Source organism: Perca flavescens, chromosome 13 (assembly GCF_004354835.1).
Source record: "Perca flavescens isolate YP-PL-M2 chromosome 13, PFLA_1.0, whole genome shotgun sequence".
NCBI classification, from domain to species: Eukaryota; Metazoa; Chordata; class Actinopteri; order Perciformes; family Percidae; genus Perca; species Perca flavescens.
In genome coordinates this window covers 2116651-2139309 of record NC_041343.1, presented here as the reverse complement: position 1 = coordinate 2139309, position 22659 = coordinate 2116651, and the positions used below count along the sequence as shown (strand labels likewise).

General features: G+C 39.6%; 1 protein-coding gene across 2 annotated transcripts; it reads right to left on the bottom strand.

Moving 5' to 3' along the window:
- Nucleotides 1-1568: 1568 nt before the first annotated feature.
- LOC114567226 (CLOCK-interacting pacemaker) lies at nt 1569-13665 on the bottom strand. 2 transcript variants are annotated; one of them, XM_028596214.1, is made up of 4 exons: nt 13544-13665; nt 9351-9543; nt 4858-5039; nt 1569-3419 (listed from the first exon to the last, which is right to left on the bottom strand). In XM_028596214.1, exons 1-4 carry the CDS (start codon nt 13610-13612, stop codon nt 2238-2240), a joined length of 1626 nt encoding a protein of 541 aa, XP_028452015.1. In that variant the 5' UTR covers nt 13613-13665; the 3' UTR covers nt 1569-2237. The 2 variants fall into 2 exon arrangements, with proteins under 2 accessions (XP_028452015.1, XP_028452017.1); XM_028596216.1 differs by lacking the exon at nt 13544-13665 and adding an exon at nt 13307-13369.
- Between the last annotated feature and the right edge of the window lie 8994 nt (nt 13666-22659).

Here is a 22659-nt window from a genome sequence, read left to right as displayed (position 1 = left end):
AATATAAATAAATTGCGTAGCATATTCTAAATTCATTTTTGTAAATTCAAAGACCTGCTATTTCCCATTTTTTCAGTGTACTTTGATATGCTAATAAAAGTACACTTATATTTAGTGCACTTTGTTTACAGTGTACTAAGATTACACTACTGATGAAGTGAAATTAGTGTACACTTTCAAAAATTATACTAACTCTGTATTAAAAATAAGTGTACTTACTATAAGTACACTAAGTTACCACTATACATTTTTGTATTTTAACATATTTTATGAAAGTATTCTGATATGCCACTAAAAATACACTTATTTTAGAGTGTACTGTATAAAGTGTACAGAAGTCACACTTCTAATGAAGTGAGATTATAGTGCACAAAAAGTATACTAACAATTAATTTCCAAAAAAATATACTTCCCATAAGTACACTGAATTGCCACTCTAAGTATGTCAAATTTAATACACTTAAAAAAAATAAACTTCTATATAATTTAAAATACATTAACAAAAAAGTACACTTTCAAAAAGTACATTTAAAAAATAATTCGATTACTGGTAAAATAGTATACTTACTTTTTGGACTCTGAAGTTGAACTTAATTACATCTATTTTGAAGTATACTTTTAAAAAGTACATATTAAATACTCTTTAAATAAAGCACAACAAGTAGAAGCATACTTATTTTATACTTCATGTACTTCATTCATATTTCTAATACACTAAAGTATACTACTTTTTTACCTGGGTAGGTACAGTAAGTTTGGCTACTTCAGAATATTATATTATTATGGAGCGGCTGACTCTGATGATTTATTGCCGATTTGTCTCATGGTGGCAAGGGCCCTAAACAACACACAACATTGCCGCTGTTAAGACATTTGCGTATGAAACATCCGAAAGAATACAAGTTGTGCATGAAGGAATCTACAGACAGCAGCCAAAATGCAGCAATTTCAGGTAAGGCAAAGGAAGGACAGTCACAGCAAAAAACTTGTGTTAACCAGACGTTGTTTACTTCATTAATGTATTTACTGTGTTAATGGAGGATGGGAGTAGGATTCAGTTTGGTTCGGGGTTCCGCAGAACCTTAACCAGTGAGTTGTGTATTCGGCCAAATACAAAAAAATCTGGGTTCGGTGCATCCCTAGGATTTTTACAATGTCACTGGTTTTCAGTTTCAACTTTCTGTAACTGTTTTGGCATAGAGAGGAGGGGCTTGAGGGGAGGGACAAAGAGGGCGCGGTTTACAGATAATTTGCATACTGGCGAGAGTCCGCACCTCCACAGGAATCCTCACAGATGTGTTATAACCGCATATCTAGAATGGCCTCCACAAGTTCACCTGGGACCTCCAAATCTCAAGTAAATCTGTTTATTCGTTTAGAAGCAGGCTGGTTTAGTGTTAACTTTTAATGTAAGCTTTGCTGTTTTGGCAGAGTTTAGCACACGTCAAGCTAACTTGTGGCTAATTGTAGCTAAGTCTCCCGCTGGGGATGTCAATCTGTCTTCTATAATCTACTATTTATAGTAACAGTAATTCTTGGCCTTTAGAAGTCCTAAGGCTAGTGTTATTTCTGGTGCACAAGGCTTGACTCGCTTGCGTCTCTCATTAGCTCCATCATCGATGTATTAAGAGAACGAGCTCAGCTCTCTCTACCTGACTAACACTGACATGGAACCATAATGCCCCTCCCCCATAACTCTGCTCCAATCAAGTATAGCTGCTGACTGAAAAGTTTCTAGGCAAATCACACACTCACTAACAGGCATATTTCTCTATAAGCATGTTTCAGTTGTCTGACTGCTTCTTGTAACATATTGGACACATTGGACATCCATTGCTGACTGTGAATGTGAGCACCTGAATGACAGGTCTGTCCACAAAGGCAAAAATACAGATGAAAAATAGACACCTGGAATCAGCAAATCAGTATGAAAATAGATCAATCATGTTCAACTTTAAACTATGTGTGTAAATATGAAAATCATCATTTCAACTAGCCATATTCTGTTTTACTCCGGCATTTTGCACAATTCAAACAAAACTCATGCTCTCCTGTATTGCTAGGTCCACATGTTACCCTACCAGTCATTACAGATCCAGGAAGCTAGAAGAGATAGTTATTGTGTGCTGAACTTTCTGGTGAAATAGTGAGATCACTTAAGTCCTGGTCCACGACTACTTTTCTGCATCACTGTTTAGGTACAGACCTGGGAAAAGAATCAGACAGGGAGGTGGACATTAGATCCAGAAGCATGTGCATGGATCTGTGTCTGGCGAGGGGGCAAACAGTGGAGAGGGTGGTGATGTTCCATCAGCTATGTTGTGTAAAGACCCCGCCTGCAGTGGGTTGTTGTATGTCTTGATGATTTCAATGTTGTTTTCTGTCTCTTTGTCATTCTCACCTCTAGTATTGGTCTGATGGTTGCTACTGAGCACTTTCAGTTGATTTAAGTCTAAGTTTGGGTAGCAGCCTGACTTATTCATGGCCAGGAGGACTTTGTCAAGGCTATCTGAACCTTTGTTGCACCCGTTCCGGCTGGCCTGGGCTACCTGGCACAGGAAATGAGTGTGCTGATGAAGCTGGGCAATTTCTCTCTCGGTGGCGGCGTTCTGCTTCAGCAGCTCCTTGGTGCGTAGTGTGATGGCCAGCAGGCCTGACTGGTTCAAGATCTCAGCTGTGTTGAGGAAACGTCGATGGTGTGTGGGTGAGCTGCCTGGAGCCAGTTGACATGGGCTGTGAGCCGTGGAGGAAGAGGGAGATGAAGAGGGAAGAGAGAAGATTGGGGGGGAGTTGGAGGAAGAAGGTGGAGAGACGGAGGGTGAGCCTGCGCTGTCAGAGCCCGAGCTTTGTTGGCATTGGTGGGCCATGTGCTGGGTGGTTGAGGAGGCATGGCTGGGCAACAGGCACTGAGATGAACTGGGGAAAGAGCTGTGCCCTCCTCTGCCTTTACACTGGCAGTTGGGATGGACCCTACCCTCATTCTGATGCTTCTGGGGCTTCAGGAGGCGACTGGTGGTAGGTACAGACTCTCTCTTCTCTTCCTCAATGTTCTCTTCCTCAATGCACACTCTCTTGCTCTGGCTTTGGCCTTCACTGCCACTCTTGACCCCCTCCACCCTTGTGGCACCCTTTCCCTCATGGCTCTCCTTACTGGGATGGGGGGCAATTCGAGGGTAAGAATTCAGGATGGGCAGGTATGAGTCCTTGCTGCTGTGGTTCTGGTTGCTGCGGCTGTGTCCTCTCTTTACTTGAACTTGTGGTGCAGCTAGACTGGATGAATGAGTCGAGGTAGAGGAGAAAGTAGCAGGTATTGTTGGCTGTTGAATCAGTAACAGCTGGCTGGGCGCTGTAGGATTGGTAAGGCTGTGCCAACCTCCACCCCACACCAGGGGACCATGCAGAAGCTCCTCCAGTCTAGACTGTACCACCAGGGGGTTGTGAGTGGGGTTTTATGTGAGCAGCAAAGACCAGAGTAAAAAAAGAGCAAAAGATGGGAAGGAGGTTAAAGTCACAAAGAGATAGGCAGTATGATACAAAAATAACTGAAGCAAAAAGACCTAGAGAAATATAGTAACCAGATGATGTAAATAGAGGTAGTCAATAAATAAGTCAATAGAGGTAAATCTTGTATTAAGTACAAAAGCAAAACATGCCTTGTTTTCCTGTAAAAACTGCTTTTTTGTTTGCTGATGTTTATTGCCATGGTTGGAGTTTGTCTTTGGGTTTTTTTTCTCACCTGTTGGAAGACTCAACTAAGTGCAAAAAGTACTGTGATAGTTGACAATTTATATCAACTTCACAAGGTGAAGATATGTGTTTACAGCTTATTTCCTCTGCTCCAAGTGACCAAAATATCGGTTAATGCTGCTTTAGAAATATTTACAAAGTACTGTTTTAGAGCTTAAATTAATACACTGATTAGTCAATCAACTATTTTGATAATCTAGTAATTGTTTAAATCTTTTTTAAGAAGAAATAGGATAAAAATAAGATAATTTCTCTGCTTCTCTCTTCCTTGGGTTTTGTTAGTCAAACAAAACAAGACATTTGAAGATGTCCCCTTGGGCTCTCATTTTTTCTGACATTAATTAGACCAATTAATTAATTATCTAAATCATCAACAATGAACTACACCACTATTTCTCAAAGAGTGGTCCAGGATTGGATTTGGCAAAATGTCATGTTTTTAATTTTAAATTCAAAACAGTTTTTCTCAAATTGTCTGCCAGCGACAACAAAGCCTAATAGTGAGGGGCATAGATATGTTGTGTCATTGGCATCACAAATGATCAGCGTGGCATTTGAAGGAAATATAGAGGAATAAAGTTTATGGTTATTGTCAACTGGCAAGATGGATCGATGGCTTAAGAAAGACATGGCTTCCCTGATATCTGAGCATGAGCAACACTTTCCCCATTGAGATTGCAACAGAGACAATGAGTGATTTAGCTATTTGTAAAATGTAATTTAATTTGGCTGTAATTTGTAAAATACTGTTGAAGTAGTTTGGGGGATATTTTTGGCAGTATTTTGGTGGTGAAGTTAAGTAGTTATTAACTCCATATTTTGAAATGACATTTGTTATTATACAGTAGTTATACATATTATATATAGTGGCTTTCAAAAAAGATTCTGATGCCTATTAGTTAAAGAATACCAATTAAAAAGAGAATTACTGTTGATCTGTCAACAATTAATAAAAATACACTATTAAGATACACTTTAAAAAAAAGTACTGGCTGGTGACTGAATATACAGATTACAGAATTAACCATTCCTTGATACATTGTATTTTAATATTTGTTTATGATGCAACAAAGTAGAAAAAGCAAGTTGTTATATAACTGAATTTCTCACCGGCTTGACCACCAGGTTTTTGATGACGCAACAGGGGGTGAGCTCCTCATAAGGAGGCATATTGTGGCCTGCAGTATTCACACTGGTGTTGTTGTTCAAGCTTTTGCTGCTTTCCCTGTGAGGTTTGCTCACACTGCTGATCTGGTCGTCTACATCAGTCTGCACAGAGTCTGAACCAGCCTCTGGTGGAGAGGGGGAACCAAGAGTAAGAGAAGATAGAGAGGATACAAACACAAATACACAGATCTTTTTTGCATTGTTTTCCCATAGAAAGGAATTGTTAACATTATAACTGGGAGATCAGTGAGGTTCTCTTCATACAGTCATGGTATCAATAGGTTGAGAATGTTTGATTCCAATGCTTTACCACCCTGACTTAAATAAAACTCTGAAGAAAACATAGAAAATGTGTAATTTGCTAGTTTACACCACAAAAATACTGATCATGAACAGTGATGGCCTTAAGCTCAGAGGAGGAGCCTGGGCTCTGTGTCCACTAGAAGAATCCCTAGACCAACTAGATAAATCTGTGCAGGGAAAGTAAAATGGCAGCTCTCTCAATTCTCAGTGGTGGCTCTCTCAATTCTCAATGGCAGAGAGGCATCATTACCACTGATGAGGTGAACAAGGCTTAACCCCCAACTGCTCCAGTGAAGCACTCTCACCCCCCAGTTTGATATAACTATATATATATATATATATATATATATATATATATATATATATATATATATATATATATATATATATATATAAAGTATTATGTTTCTGTGAATACTTTTAAAGTGAATTAAATTCTGAAAGAAAAGTATTCATGGAGTCTGTGTCCACCAACAAGTTCTCCAAACCATATGACGATATCGGCCATTTGTTCCTCCCGTCTAATACAACCCACAGGAACATTTCATAAATTAGTGGCCCTAGTGGTGGCAGGTAATACAGCTTTATATCTAAACCACAGAACGTAACGGCGGCAGTTTTAAATATGTTGATAACGTTGTGAAATGGTCGCAGTTTGGCACCAATACTTAGGGTTAAAGTGGGCCAGAATGATCCGGAACAGCTTTCCGGCACCTTCAATTAACTGGTAAATTAATTTATTTGGCAGTTTCATACATCAGTTTTTCTTGTTTGTTTAAATTAACACCAAATATCTATTCCAGTGTTTTCTCTATTCACTCTCAAAGTGAATAGAAAAAGCCCCCCGCCGTGAGTCAGTTGAACAGGTGAAGATCACGTTGTCGGTAGCCTACCAGTTACAAACGGCTTGTTAGTGATCGTCTCGGTAACATGCTGCAGATCCGGTGTTTTTAGCTGAGCTGGACAGAGAATATTCGGTTAAAACAGATCGGTGATGCTGTTCTGCATCATTGTTCTCCGTGAAGGTAGCTGGAAGTGAATGTAGCCCCGGTGTGTTTTATGTGGACTGACTGCGTTGGAAATAGCCTTTGCAATGTGGTAACTTAGAAGGCAATTTGTGTGCCTTGTGTGCTCTGATTAATTTGGCATGCAGTTATCACACTAGTCATAAGGTACAACTCAGGCAGCTGTAACATGCAGAAGTTCTCTGATGATACTGCCATTGTTAGGCGGGTATCAACACCAGCAAGACAAAGGAGATGGTGGTTGTAGTGGCGCCCGTCACTACTTCAGTGAGCATCCAGGGTGTTAACATCAAAATGGTGGAGACATACAAATACCTGGGTGTTCACCCTAACAATAAACTGGACTGGTCCAAAAACACAGACAAGGGCCAAAGCCGTCTCCACCTGCTGAGGAGGCTGAGGTCCTTAAGTGTGTGCAGGACTCTGTTAAAAACATATATGACACTGTGGTGGTCTGCAATCTTTTATGCAGTAGCCTGCTGGGGAGCTGGGAGCACAGAGAGGGACAGGAAAAGACTCAACAAACTGGTGAAGAGGGCTAGCTCTGTACTGGTCTGCCCTCTGGAAACCTGGGGGAGAGGAGGATGTCAGCCAAGCTGGCATCAATCATGGGCAACACCTCTCACCCCCTGCATGAGACTGTGAGTTCTCTGAGCAGCTCCTTCAGCTTCAGACTGTTGCACCATCAGGGAAGGCAGGAGCGCTACCGCAGGTCCTTTATTCCAGCAGCAGTCAGACTCCATCACTTCACTATATTCTGCACTATGCATATTTATTTATTTATTACTCTGTGTCACCTCCTAATGTACAATATGGCATTTCTCTTCATCCGCACCTTATCTCATCTGTATATCTGTGTATATACAATATACTGTCTGTTTATATAAAGGTGTCTATAGTGTAAATATTATTACTATTATTATTATTATAACTAATTCTATTTTTTTCTCTTCTATTTCTTGTAATACTTTTTGTATATTTTTTCCAATGTCTATTTAATGTGTATTTGTGTTATTCTGATGTATGTGAATTTTTCTTTTGAGCTGAGCTGTTATAAAAAGGGCATAGTGTAGTGAGCATAATAAAGTCTTATCTTTAGTTTGAATGAAAACTCAACTCCTGGCTGTTTTGGAAGAAGGAAATAACAAGAGTAACACATGAACTAGAAGTGAATTTTTTTTTTTTCACTTCTTAATTGAGAATACAGCTATACAAACAAACAAGGCACATTAACAAATTCACTTAAAAAACAGAGCTTTTGCCTCAGGAAAAGAATAGAAACAACAACACCTAGGAGCATATACATTAAAATTATAAATAAAAAAAAAAAATGATAAAAGAAATAAAAAGGGCAATCTCAAATTAATTTAAAGGGAAATTTCACCGCTGGAAAGCTGAAGATATCTTTAAATTGGGTCACTTATGTAGTAGAAATGTGAAAAGAAAATTGAAATTGGTGCCTTTTAGGCCGAGATAAGCCAGAAAATGTGTTTTTGGCTCATATGGATGAAAGACACCAAATCCCAGAATGCACTTGCTTTGCTGCTGTATGAGGCCACTCCCAAGCCACGCCTACCCTTTACAGACAGACAGTGAGACGATCAACTGTTTTATTGTCATTTCAACCATATACACGAAAAAACTTTCACCGTGGCTCAAGTGGTGTTACACATTTAAAACATGCTTTTTTTTGGCCACAGCTGAAACATTATCCGGACTTCTTTCAGCGGATTGATTGATAGCTCCAGAGTTAACAGAACTGTGTCCATGGCAACGCTCTGCTATGCATGGCAACAGTGTGTTATCCTTAGCAGCGGTCTGTTATTTCTTGATAACAGACCGCTGCTACATTCTACATTAGAATTCAACCAAGCCATGTAGGCCTACTAAAAGAAGGCTAACTCATAGCTACTAGCATTAGCTCTTGGTGGGCTGTGGTATAAACATCGAGTATAAACACAGCCGTACATTTGCGTGGGATGTAGCTAGAATTGTCGGCATTTTACAGTCACAAACTCCACCAGCAGTTAGCAGTTAGTTGGATACAAATCACCCCATTTCTGCAACAGGCAGTCCGGGGTAACACAGCCCACCTCCACTAGTAGTCTTACTCGGTGACAGCAGGCTGGATTGTCCACAGCAATATTTCCACAACAACAAAAACACAGCACAGCCGTCTCTGAACTCGCGTTGGGAGTTTTGTTGATGTTGGATGTAGTCCAGTTTGTTTAATGAGTGGACACTTGCAAGCAGGACTGGTGGAACAGGTGGCCGGCTAGCGTTAGCTTTCCACCGGCACACTCGTTCAACGCTCCCCGCTGATGAGGTCTCCTCACCGGCCAGAGGAATAGAGCACCACCGCTGGTCTCCGTGCAGGCAAAGCTCACGTAGTGTGTCGAGTATTGCGTCCGTAATAAAGTGTCCTGCATATTCTCCGATGTGTTCCAATGTATCCCGGTGGTACACGTGTGTGGTAGTTTGAATGCACATAATTGTTGTTCTAAAATTTCCGTCGGGATGAACAGTTTCTGCTCCTGCTGAGAAGCTAAGCGAGGATTCAAGATAGTTGACACTCGTTTTTTCCTCGGCAATGGAAAAAGCCGACAGTCCAACCCCCTTTGGGCTATGCGGAAGTGGCTCCTAATACAGGCTGTAGTCTGCCTCTGGGCAAAAAAGCCTCAGATGACACAAAAATCTTAATTTTGCGTCATCTGAGGGTTTTTTCCAGACCCAAAATACAGAGATCTCCCCTCTCAGGGGGACATGAGGGAGGGAAGCATGGTCATTCAAAAATACTACCAGGTTTCTACTGATACAAAGCTTAATGCTAATCGGTGAAGTGTCTCAAGTAAATAAATTAATTGAAGGGCTTTCTTGTCAGTTTCAATGACTTAGCTAATTTTTCCAATTTTGGTGTGGTGTAAGCAAGCTCTTATACTTCTTCACCTTTCTTCCTGCTTTGCTCCTGTCATAACTACTGCGGCCACTATAGGGCGCTGCCACTATAAATGGAAATATAGGTCTTAATTGCTGCTTAAACAAAAAACATGGGCGTTTTTTAGGTGAGGACAGTCTCATGGCCACACATCAAAATGGGCCTTTGCTCACCTGAGTATCCTGAGTCTTTTTCGGCGTCCTTCTCTGAGTGGTTGCTCATGTCACCCATTCCATATTGTTCCCTGTGGGTGCCACCCTGGGATGCCCGCAGGGTGGCACTGTTACTCTTATCCTTGGCAGTCTTTGAGGTGCTCCAGGCAGCCCGCTCCCCAAAGTGACCCTGTTTTTCAGGCATTCCAATCCTCTAAAATGAAAGTAAAGAAACAACTATTTACAGCATTGGATGTTAAAGACATGTAGATTGTTATCTTTTTTGTTTTATTTTTATACTGCTGGGTTTACCAGGTTGAGGCTAAGGATTTTTGCACAAGCACAAAACATCAGAATCAATATAACACAATTAAAACAACAGAACTGCACTGTACCCGGCTTACAGTTTACCTTTTGTCCCGCTGAAATGACCGTGACCTCATGGTAGAAATGGGGACTCGACTTTGAGACTTAGGCTGAATCCCATTTCTCTGTCTTACCCCTTCCCCTTCCCCTACCCCTTTGTCTTACCCCTAGCCCTTGTCCCTTGAAACAGAGTGGTAAGGGCTAGGGGTGAAAACATACCCCTATGAAAAAGAGACACCACTTGGTTACAGTTACGCCATCATACATCGTCGCTAACTGGCTGCTACATCACCAGAGGCGACAAGTATTGATCACAAACTTCCAAGATACTGTCTGCAAGTGTGTGCATATCGATTGCGTTGGTTTTGACAATAGTGTCATATGCATGTATATATTTTATAGTTCTTTCATGTTCACTTTGGTGGTGGTGGTGCAGATGCAGATGTTCTTATCTGTGTACTACTTAGGTCTGTTTGCAATAAATATTTGTATACACACTGCATGGTGTGTGGTATATCTGTTTCAGTTATCACTGTTTTGAATGTCATTGATGTTCAGAAACACTTTCTTTGTTAACAAAAATCTGTCTTTATTGCCCAATAAAGTAAACATAACAGGCAAAAACATATATAAAAATATATTATATTACAGAACCATTATCAACTATTAGAACCATAAATTACATGTCACACACATAAAAAAGGCACTCAAATGCATAAAACTCAAAAAAGACACACAAGACCACAAACATACTGCTACGATTCTGAAATTCCAAACCACAGTCTGATGCCTGTTGGCCAGTAACCTTTCCCTTCAACCCCATTTCTTTCATTAGTGTCCTGTATCATAACCAACAACAATGTACAGGTGCATGAAGAGGAATGAATTACAAATGATTACAATAATACAGTACCAATGAATGGCTACAACATGAACGCATGACTCACTCCCATAGTTGCTTTGCAGCATATTTTGATTTTAGAAACTTCTGCTCGTTTTCAGCCCGAAAGTGGATCAGCTGCTGGCTTTCCTCCGTGTGTGATACAGGACGGTAAATGTAAAGCATGTATCGATGTCTCCAAAGCAAGTAGTGTTATGCACTGATATCAAACAAACTTCTGAGAAATGTGGGACTGTTGTGCAAATAAGTAACGTTTCAATTAAGAACATGGTTGCAAATATATATGTACAGGAGTGTGTAGAGCACAAAACAAGACTGTCATAATTTTTAAATCAATTATTTAAGCCGAAAATACTTACATTTATGGGACTCTCTGGTTGATCTGGCCGCCATTGTTGCCGGTTGCGCAGTGTATTCTGGGTACTCCTCGGTTTCAAGTAAGCTCGCAACTTTGCTTGGTTTTAAGGGGTATCTACCCCTTCCCCTTAGCCCTACCCCTCGATCAAAATGAGAATTAGGATAGCCCTTACACTCACGTGAATGCGCAAAACTAAGGGGAAGGGGTAAGGGGAAGGGGTAAGACAGAGAAATGAGATTCAGCCTTAGACTCAAGATGTGGGATTCGTGAACAATCTTTTTTTTTTTTTTTATTAATTTCTTTAAAGCTCATTTTTTTGGGCTTTTTCGCCTTTAATTTTTGACATGACAGCTAAGTGAGAAAGGGGAGAGAAAGGGGGAAGACATGCAGGAAATGTAACAGGACCACAACCCTGGACCTCTGCGTTGAGGCATAAACCTCTCAGTATATGTGCGCCTGCTCTACCACTGAACCAACCCGACCACAACAATCTTTATTTTTAGGAAATGTCTGATGAGCTGAATTTTAATTCCCTCCGTGCATGATAACCTACATGATGGCGGTAATTCGCCACTAAGCCATGACTTTTTACCTGCAGTGAGGTTATAGAGTAAAGTCAAATCCAGCAGTTTTAGTTTTCTTTAAGACTAACTGGCATATATCAACTCGTCACCCCAAAAAAACACATGAACTTTGTGTCGTTTGGCCGGTCCCCCTCCCACTGCTACTGAAATGTCATCTCCTTCACAGCACTGCTCGGCAGTAAATTGCCATCAGACACTGTTAGTTTGTTCTTTTATATATACAAACATTATGTTACTCACGTTATATTGCTTATTATCAGTGTTGGGCAAGCTACTGGAAAGTTTAGAGAGCTAAGCTAACATTACCGGTATTCTACAATAAATTAACCTTCACTACACTGAAGCTAACGTTAGCACCCAAAGAAATGAATCAAACTAAGCTACATCAACATGGCAATAGTACTTTACTACATCAGAGTTATTTTTTATACATCCATGTAACAATGCACGTCCGTGTTTGGCGATGGCGTCAGTAATAATCAGCAGTTTTATTTCAGACCACAGCAGAAAGCTCCACTGTTAGATCAGGGAAATCAATATATTTCCGGGGAGCCCTAAACCCCCGTAGAGAGCTCAGTTTTTGGACCTGGATACTTGTAAAACCCTGCATACGCCCATGGTAGCGTTAACATGTTTTCAGTCGTGTTATAGTCAAATGTGCAAATACAAAAAGTTTAAATGGCACTCACATTAGTCTACTACCTTAGCGGGCAGTGAGGATTGCATTGAGAAACTGCAAAGACTGTCTTCAAGGGCGGAAAGGGTTTGGTGTTTCCTGAATAGGATTATTATGTGAATTATGTGATTTATAATAAAAATGATGTTAGGGCTCCTTCTAGCACAGCTACTGAAAAAATGTAAATATGAAAAGATATCTAAGAAGTGCATTATTTGACAGAACTGTGATCTTTGAGGCGTTTCTTTCAATGCTCTCTTTTAAACGTTAGCCTATCTCACAAAGGTCTGATGTAATTGGAAAAACTGGACGTGAGTTTAGCCAAAGAAGAAGTCTATAACATATCAGTTACAGTTTATTTTAAATATCAAAATCTGACTTTTGGCAAGCGTACTTCATATCCTGTTGAAAATGAACTACAAAAATCCTTAAACAATAACATAATGTGAACATTGTTTACATTTATTTTTTATTCTAGTGATATTTGGCAGATACAACTTTCATTAAGGTATTATCACTATGAACTCTACTTAGTAGCATTTATATGTCCCTGTAGTAATAGCAATACAAACGTATATTTTTTGTAAACTGTCAAGTGTTTTAACATCATTTCAATAAGAAACACATTGTATTTGAAATCACAATGTGATCTATGATGGAAAAGATCAACAAAAGGCTGTAGGTAATGACAGCCTGCCCATTCATGAGAGTGATAGTGTTTGTCATGTGTTTTGCCTAGCCTCCTGTGTAAACATAACAGCATGTACATGCGGGTGAGGCTGAAGGAGTTTGATAAGACGGTCCTTGGCAGACTATAGTCCCGCCCCCAACACTCTTATGTAATACACTGCGGCTGCAGCTCAGTGAAAAAAAAAAAAAAAAAAAAAAAACTTGCTGTTAATCCAAAGAGACACTTTTCTAGTAATCACATTGACTTTCACAATACACATTATAAATATGTTAAGCCTGTAATACAAGAACAGAGCAGCTGACCATGAAATATTATTTAAGTGCATGCAGAATAGACTCATGATGGACATTAGGTCACAAGACAAAAACGTTAGACGCTTTAAATTTGAGGTAAGCACTCACCTGTCAGTAGAATCAGAGAAACCCAATCACAACATTTCCATAACTTGAGAGGCAATACCTCCGTCCAGTCCTTACTTTAGAAATCGATCGATTGATCTATCTATCTATCTATCTATCTATCTATCTCTATCTAATAAATACATAGACATATTATTCTCCAGTGGAATAATATTTTTTACCAAAGAAAAAAAAAACTAAGAAATTGTTAAATTGAGACATGGTGAAGCTGTTGCCTACCGGAATATTGTCACTGTTCTCAGGCAGGGTCGGTCTGACGATTAGTATGTAGCTACTGAAATCATCCATGCTGCTTGTTGCGTAGCCACCCCTACCATTTAAATGTCAGTGCGCTGAACAGTTCGGTGGTGACGTAACAGCAGCTGTTTGGCCCATCCGGGCCAATCCCGTGCTGAGACACGTGTTTAGGTGGTGATGTCGGACGGTCCACGTGAAGCGTGCATTCAATATATGTAGTCTATGGTGCTTTCAACTGCTGTTGTAAAGCTAGACATTGGGTTGCACTGTTAAACTACAACTGAGACAAATAGGCCTACTTTGTACATAAAAAGCCAAAAATGTAATATTATTTTATTGTGATTAAAGAAAAAATGCATACAATCTTACAACTGTCATTAGAATATTGTCTTAATAAAGACCTTAAACATACAAAATAAATTGTCATCTGCATAGCCTTAGGTCTTATAATACATTCATGTATATAGACCCAGGGACGGACTGACAATCTGTGCGTTCTGGAAAAGTCCAGAACAGCCGTCCAACCGACGGCCATCGGCACAAAAAAAAAAGTCTATTAAAGCGATATTAACAGCCAACAGCAGGGGGCGCAAATGCAATCACTTATATGCTACGTGTAAAAATAAAACTGAAGAAGAAGAGCTGGCCTACATCATTAGACCATAGACAGTATATAATGGACCAATAGACCCCGTTGCTCTGGACAGAGACCAGTGAAGGCTATTAGAAGCACTTTTCCGGTGATGGCCAGCTTTACTGCGCAGCCTCCAACTGAGAGAATGTGACGTGAGCAACGTGTCTGAAAGTTGTAAGTCTTCTGGTAGCTGTGCCAAGAGAAATCTCAATCATTCCCAATCTTACAGATACGGAGACTGTAGGTGTATGTAAGGAGATAACATGGGCACAGGCTAATTATTGACATAACCTAACATGCTAGTTAACATTAGTAATTAAACCTAAACAGCTAATGTAAGTCGAAACTGCCTGCGAGCTTCTCCTGTACTATACGGTAATTCCTCTACTATGCGACAGTAAGTCACTTGGTTATGACACAATCGTTAGCTTATTTTTACAAAAACGTCTGCTACGGAGCCATAACGTGAGGTACAAGGTAATGAAGCCTTTTATACATTGTTGTGTTTCTTTGGAACTAAACAACGGACAAATAGAGTCTTTAAACGCTTCAGATGTAAAGTTATTCGCAGTCAAGTGACGTAAAAAAAAAATGGCGGTCAGCGGAATGCTAACAAGAGGCGATGGCCAGTTAGCAACAAAATGGCGCCATGATGGCTCGAGTTCTGAAGCGAAGCTTACCCCCTTGCATTAGACGTGAGTTAATTTCACATCAGCAATACTGGTAAGTGCCAGGAGCAGGAAACTTATAGGCTGCCTTTATCCCTATCTTAGCGAATTGCATAGTCAGCTCAACATGAACTAACCTAACATTTCTGTTAGGTTAATTTGAAACATTAAACGCGTTAGAAATCGCGGGTTGACCGCGATTTCACTTGTTTGTATATGAGAGGTTGTAGTGAGCTCACTTTAGCTGCTAGGATGAAGACTATGGTATTAAATTAATTATTATTATTAGTAATTGTATCCTAAATATCTACATTAACTGACCACGGCTCTGAATTGAAGCCATCATAATCATTCCATTCAAGAATTAGGCTACTAATCATTTGCACAAATTAACAGTTGTACTCTTTGCCTTAAAAGTAAGCAGAAGATAATGTTACTCGGAAATTTACCATGAAGATCAATTTTCTACAACGCTAGAATATGATGCGTAAATATCTCTTTCACTCTGTTCCTCTCTCTCTCTCTCATGGGCTAAAATATAAATTTCCTAAGTCATATTAACTTCCACTGCTCGCTTTTAATGCAAAGTGTACAACTGTTCGTTTTTGCAAATAAAAAGTGACTCATTTTATGGTTTCAGTTAAGAGCTGTAGTTCATAAATGTATATTTTTAGACTATCATTCAGTCTGTCCGCTATTATCTGCCACACTTTTTATAGCGTTTGTTTTATTTTTTTATAGAGGACGAGTTTCCTTCTCTACATATTATATGCCTTGCTCCCTCATATATATGGACATAGAAAATAAAGACACTGAAGCAATTGGACTCTAAAATCTAGAAACTATAAAGATAATAAAGTGATAAATTCCATGCACACTGTAAACATGAATGGAACAGAGTATATTCATCAGTTTTATCCCCCCAGAAAAATATAAGGTCAAAAACCATTGAGGTGTCCTCACCCTGTTGTTACATGAATGTAAAGTAGCCTACAACACTATATAGTTACTGGTCCAGTGAACTAAGACTATCATTTGGGAGGATTGTACAATTACGATATGTTCTTAAAATTGTACAATCCTCCCAAATTATAGTCCCAGTTTAGTGGACAACACAAATTGTGTGCTAAGAATGCCAAATACAATGTACATGGAAGAGGAACAAACATGATCCTTATTGTTAAAGAATTTAAAACAAAATGAATCAACTAAAATAATTCAAGGGCATCGGTCAACTATAGAAATGTACAGCATTGTATGTATTGCTTAGTAATAGACTTCATTTAAAACACATTTGAAATGTTATCAGCCTTTTCTAATTATCTCAACAACTGACATAATATATTCATCAAACTTCTAACAACAATATGTGAACAGCAGTCTTCATACAGCAATATAACAGTAACAATGACTGTCACATGAATAATTATTTAATGGTCACAACTTCAAATAATAACAGTACTTAAATGAACAGCAATATGCACCTGTTGTATTTTAATGCAGGCTGATAACAATAGGGTAAAACCACTGCTGGGTGATCAGAGAAGGCTCCAGGATTAAATAAATCCTGGCTGTTAGCCTGGTCGGGAGCAGGCTAGCTGCACAGACTAAATCTCCATGGTGATTTATGTGCCTCCACTTTCGTGAAACCGAGTCAAAGCTTAATTCATCCAGGATAACTGGGAAATCCCGGCCTAATCCCTTATCTTGGTTTTGTGAAACAGGCCCCTGGTGGTTGTTTGTGAAAGTTTCACAGACAACATTGATAGGGCCAAGTCATTTTCATCATTTCACAGCCTTAATATGAATCAAAAGTGTAATATGTCATTGAGAAAATATTAAATAGGTTATTCAATGCTAATTCTTTAACACAAAGCAACACATGTTATATACATTTATATTTGAATAGTTATGGTATATAGTAACTAACACTCTCAGTGTAGTTTGGGTATAGGCCTACAGAATATCTCTTTTCAGGTACAGCAAGTATCTCAGAAAGTGTTGTCAGTAATACTCTGTACTGTTTTATAATTACAAGTTTGTGTAATTTGGGGTTTCTGACATTTCTTTATTTATATTTATGTTCAATGCAGATGTAATGGCATTGTACATTTTTAGTTTATTTGAAGGCTGAGGCTTCATTACACAACCCCAATTCTCATCATTGGTTTTGAGATGTTACTTGCTGTGAATACCTTGTCTGATAGGCTAATAGAGTGGATTTCCTGTTAGTATGTAAATGTAATCAACTGACAGGATGTTAACAAGGGGCCAGGCTGTTGCCTAGCAATGGAATTCCATTGAAAAGGTCTATAGCATTCCGTTTCCTAGGATGGTGAAGGCATGTCTCACCCTGGTCTCACCCTACACTGTCTTACTCTGCTTCTAATTGGCTTACCTGTATTCTAACCCTAACCAATAGAGAGCCGAAGTCCCGCCCTTCTACTTTTTTCCGAGTGAAAACATCACTATTCACGTAACGTCCTGTGGGAATCAGAGGTGGGAAACTCGGGCTCGATTTTGATAACCGAGTTTTCCAGTTGGTGACGCGTTGTTGACAACTGATGTTTGATATAAGCGACTTTGGTTCACTGAACATATTTCAATGACAATAAACTGTTTATTGTGGACAAACGCCTCTGCCAAGAAACATACACAGACATAACATGTTTAAAATTATTCATAAATAGACCTATGTATAAAAAAAAAACATATCATCCGTGTCTTTTCCTGTTCGTTGTCCTGCAGATAACACAAACAAACACCTGGCGATGTGCTGTTTGGATGCTCGCATAAGAAAACAGCAGAAAATCTTTTGTTATTGTGGCCTCCATGTTTTCACACACCTGATTCTCTCTAGGCTACGGCCAATAGGAGGTGGCAGTCATGCAAAAAGTTGTTATGCCAAACGCCAATATAACAGAAGAAGAAGAACATGCATCCCGACCATGTGAACGCTGCCAGTCGGAAAAACAACGTAACCAGGGGGGCGGTCCCTGTTATTCCGAGGTGTCATGAACGCAGTTTCAATTCGGAAAAAATATGAACGAGAGTCAATGGAGAGATAATAATTTTTTGATCCTGTTTGAATGGAGTCATGGAAATAAAATATGATGTTTGTCAATTTAAAACATTATTTTTCAACCAAAGAAAGTCTTTATTCTTCTTCTATCTTTATTGTTAAACTGTGAAAATACATAATTAGAAAGACGACACTTCAATGTCGCATGGATGACGTCTCTCTGAAGCTACGATGTCTGTGTGTATCGTACTGGGGATGTAACGTTACTCTAATGAGCAGAGCATCTCGCTTGTTCTTTTGCTTCTCTGCTGAAAACACTTCACTGGATAAAACACAGCAGTTACGATAACGTTACATGTGTTGTTTAACAGAGCTAAGCTAGCTAGCTAGCTAGCGAGCAGGTTGAGCATCAAGCTAGGTGAGGTAGATTGTGTGAGACGGGAGATGTATTTCACTGAGCACTTTCACACAAAACTAAGTGGTCATACGACAAAGCTATGGCTAACTGAGACTTTCTTCGGTTGAAAAATTTTCTTTTAAATTGACGAACATCATATTTGTAATCCATGGCTCAATTCATATGGGATCAAAAAATAATTTGCTTCTCCCCGTTCACTACCGTTAATATTTTTTCTGAGTTAAGGTCCCATGAGGTCCACCGGAAGGTGCGTGACTTCGGCTCTCTATATCACTCCTCACATGCCTAAATAACCAATCCAACCATTAAAAACAAAGAGTACTAGCCAATCAGTGGCAGAGAACGGCGGGGTCAGCTCACTTGAAATGTGTTACTGGTTGTATTGGCCCTTAAAAGGTATTTCAACAGGTAGTACTGGGTAGGCTATAATCCGTCAAATATAAGTCTTGTGAATGAAATCAAGTAATTTCGAGGCAGAAACAACTTTCCAAACACAAGGTGGGCCCTGCAATCCCTTTTTGGCAAGTGCAAGAGTGCATTTTATGGGTTATATTGCCCCTTTAAAAAGGTATTTCAACAGGTAAAAATACTGGGTGGGTAATAATTTGTCAGATATAAGCCTCAAATTAAATAATTTTTAGGCATAATCAACATTTTAGTGACAAGGTAAGCTGCAATCCCTTTTTGGCAAGTGGAAAAAATTATGAATTGGTTATAATCTAGGGCACAAGGCGCACCCGCAGATGGCAATAATTTTTTGGGCTGGGATAGCGCACCCACTGGATCCCAGTATGGGCAACAGACTGCTGCACGGCATGGAGGATGTTCAGGTGAGTCAAAGGTATTAAATATTTTACGTGAAATACCGCTTCATAATCAAGTGTTTGGATCCAGGCCAGGGACACCAGGGTTCACTGGGCAAAACAGGGATAATGCCACTACAATTATATTACATTTCATCAAATATTATCTCAATAACAGACAAGGAATTTATGAATTTTAATCATTAATTTACCTCCGCAAATAAAGTAGACTAAAATTAATCTTGAAAAAAATGCCAGAATTTGAAATAAAAGAAACCTACTTAACCTTCAAAAGCTAATTTAGCCTGTGCCAAAGTCTATGGCAGGTTTTACATGTCGCAACAAACTGTGACTAGGCCATATCACCCACAGCACCAGTAGCCTACCTGATACGGTAATACATCTCAACAAGAGTCCTAAAATGAGCATGCTATATTTACAAGGGAATGGCCCAGCTGTTAATGATGAAATGTCCTACCAAAAAACCACAATCGGTAGTTTTGCCGAAGCCAATTTTGTGATCGCCACTATTGCAGTGAACAGCTGATCAATGCCTTGTATTCCTACAACATGAGAGTAAGAGACAGTGGGTGTGTGCGGCAACATGTGAGTCAGCCGGGTGGAGGCGTGGTTGCTCCTGGGCAGCACATGTTCCCTGCTGGGGGAGTTTTGAAAAGCACTGTGAGGCTGCTGTGTCTCAGCAGAAGCACACAGCAGCTTCACCGTCTCTAATAAACAGAGACAAAGGCTAGGATTAGACTTCAAGCAAAAGTGGCCCAAATCTGATATAGTATACTGCTCATATGTGACTGAGATCTGTTTTTTCACAACAGTGTATACATCAGTTCACACCTAGCATTATGCTGCACCAGCATTGCACGTGAAACAAACGACACAGGAAAAGTGCAATGAAAGTTAATTTAAGATGGAATACCAAGTCGGAAAATCAGGCAAGATCCATCTAGCAAGAGTTCACTGACAAAAACACACCTGGCGTCCCATCAGTATGGCGGAGCACACACTGTTTGTGTTGTAAAACATGTCTTTTTACCGTTGCTGACAAGGGCAACACGTGCAGCATTTAGAAAACATTCACCAACTTAAAGACACAATAAAACATCAACTTAATGACATCAAGCTAAGCTATATGCTTAATTAACGTTACTCCCCCTCATAATTGTAGAACTTGATATGTAACTTGAAACCTTTTTTCCCCATTTGTTGGTGGGTGCACGCAAAGTGTGTTGACAATTTTGTGCACATTATTTATCATCCATTACAGTGTTCTTTGTTTTGAAGACCTGTTTTGGATACAAAATCTCAGTTTTGAAAATATCTCACAGAAATACCTCTCCTCATATAGTTATCAAAACTACATACAAAAAAACGTGTCACCCAAGGTGGCAAAGAGAAAAGAAACCTGTGCATTAGATCATCAAACCTGCAGTTATTTAGTGGTGATGACCACTAACCCTAACAAAACACAAGATACAATTAACAAAAATATTCTTTGTCTGTTAACTGCTCCCTTTCCTGTTTCTGTAATTACACCAGTCCATAGATTTTCATCTATGACCTACTGTATTATGGTATTATTGTATTGTATTGTTGGTCAGACACCTTGGATAAATGGATTGTTGGTGTTTCTTATCCAACCTTGACTGCAGTGATGTCATCACAGACTATGACCTCTGAGTGCGGACTGCACATGAGATTTGCGTTTGTTAATATTTTCCCCACCACACAAATGTAAATAATATTACCATTATTGAGGTTAGAGACCATTCATATTCTTGGATGGAAACACTTCTGAAATGACACTGCAGTCTGATGGGCCCTCACATTGTCCAATACAATATGTCAGTGTAACAAAGTGTTGTCTCTCTCTCAACCTTTTGTTCACACACCCCTCCAACACAGCTGCCTTTCCTTTACATCATTTAACAAACCTGATGTGCCCTTTACATTTCTCTGCAGATCAGCTGAGGCAATAGTGTACTGTACCTCCACATATTCTCACACAGTGAATGAGCCCACACAACCAGAAAATATTTCTCCTCATTAGGAACTAGATTGAGAATATTTTCAGCAGAAGACTGGGGTGAAATGTTCTGTACACTATATTTTCTATGTGATGGTTGTGCCAAAAGTAATGAGAACTGCATGAAATGAACCAAACTCAGTAAAAGTGAATGCATTTGAAGTTGTGATCACTGCATTTAGTCTTTGAGCATAGTTGGCAGAGATGCATCAAATCAGGTAAAGCAAAAACTGAAAAGCAAGTTCTTCCTTTGAGCTGTTAGCCTCAAAGTTAGCCTAGAAATCTAGACTCCCCTAGTGGCAGCAAATTTATTTGGCAGCCAGGGGGGGGTCTAGGCACTCTCCGTTGACTTTCAAGCTGCAAAAACCAAATTTTGGTCAGGCCAATCACATTGTGTATAGAATCGGTGGGTGGGGCTTATGGCTGCTGCTGGGAACAGCAGACTTCTGGAAGACTTGGAGTTCAGCTTTTCTTTGATAAAAGAACAAAGAACGAAACCGAAATCATTCTTAAAAAAGGAAGATGTGTTTGGAGTTTTGCCGACTGGATATGGCAGAAGTTTAATCTATCAACTAGCTCCGCTACCTTCTTCGTTGCTCTGCCTGGTCGTAGCACTATCCTATTATGTGCAGAGGGAATTTGAAAGACAGCAGTTTATCCCGCCCCTCGGATCGAGCTCCGTCAATGGGGAGTTCCCAGACCCTACATCTGGATGTGGGTCTGGCTTGTCAGGCTACCTCAAAGTAGCTTTGGAGAGTAATCTGGGCTGCTTATTGTGTGTAGTCACTCTGCTGTGGTTGAGGCTTCAGTTACAGTTACAGCAGAGAAAAGCATCAGCAAGGCTAAATGTGTGCCAGGCAACACCCAGCTTATCAGCTCTGCTTTTAGTGATCTCAGATTGGCTGCTGGTAACACGTTACAACAAATAAGAGCTAAACGTTACAAGGCATTAAACCTGCCTAACTGAGGTTGAGGAAGGCAGGAATAACGGAATGCACTTCCTGTCTCTAGTTTACCTACCAGTGTATGCTTTATAGTCAAGCGGTTGGTACCTGTATTACTACTAAAATCAAGTGTAGAAACAAAGCTTCAGTTCCCTTACAGTGGAGGGATGAAAAGAATCAAGCCAAAAACACGAGGATGTATTAAGACAGTTAAAAATGTGTATTGGATCACTGTCTTTCAAAATTACATTCAAAGACAAATAGAAATCCATTGTTTGAATTGAAAATGTAACTGAAAACATACATTTCCTTTCAATTTATGAATTTACTTAATTAATCTGTGAAGGAGCTTCAGGCTACAGGAAGGATGAGGGAAAACAGCAAGTCGAGGAGTAAAACAGGAAAAAAAACAAATAAGATTTTTTTTTCTTTTCAAAACACAGGTGATAGAAGGCTCTGTGTGTAATAGGAAGTTGAGCAGGTTGTCTGCACCAGCTTTGTATTTATTACCAGTGCCTCAACAGCGTAGCACCAATACAATGTTGGGTGCATTTTCATGTACAGTATA

What these genes read in the sequence shown, in the direction of transcription:
- LOC114567226 (XM_028596214.1), bottom strand. Translation starts at nt 13,612, where the DNA reads ATGGATGATTTCAGTAGCTACATACTAATCGTCAGACCGACCCTGCCT. An exon ending in AGAACAGTGACAATATTCCG is followed by an intron (nt 9,544 to 13,543) that starts GTAGGCAACAGC and finishes CTTTCATTTTAG; the next exon opens with AGGATTGGAATGCCTGAAAA. An exon ending in AAAAGACTCAGGATACTCAG is followed by an intron (nt 5,040 to 9,350) that starts GTGAGCAAAGGC and finishes CCTCTCCACCAG; the next exon opens with AGGCTGGTTCAGACTCTGTG.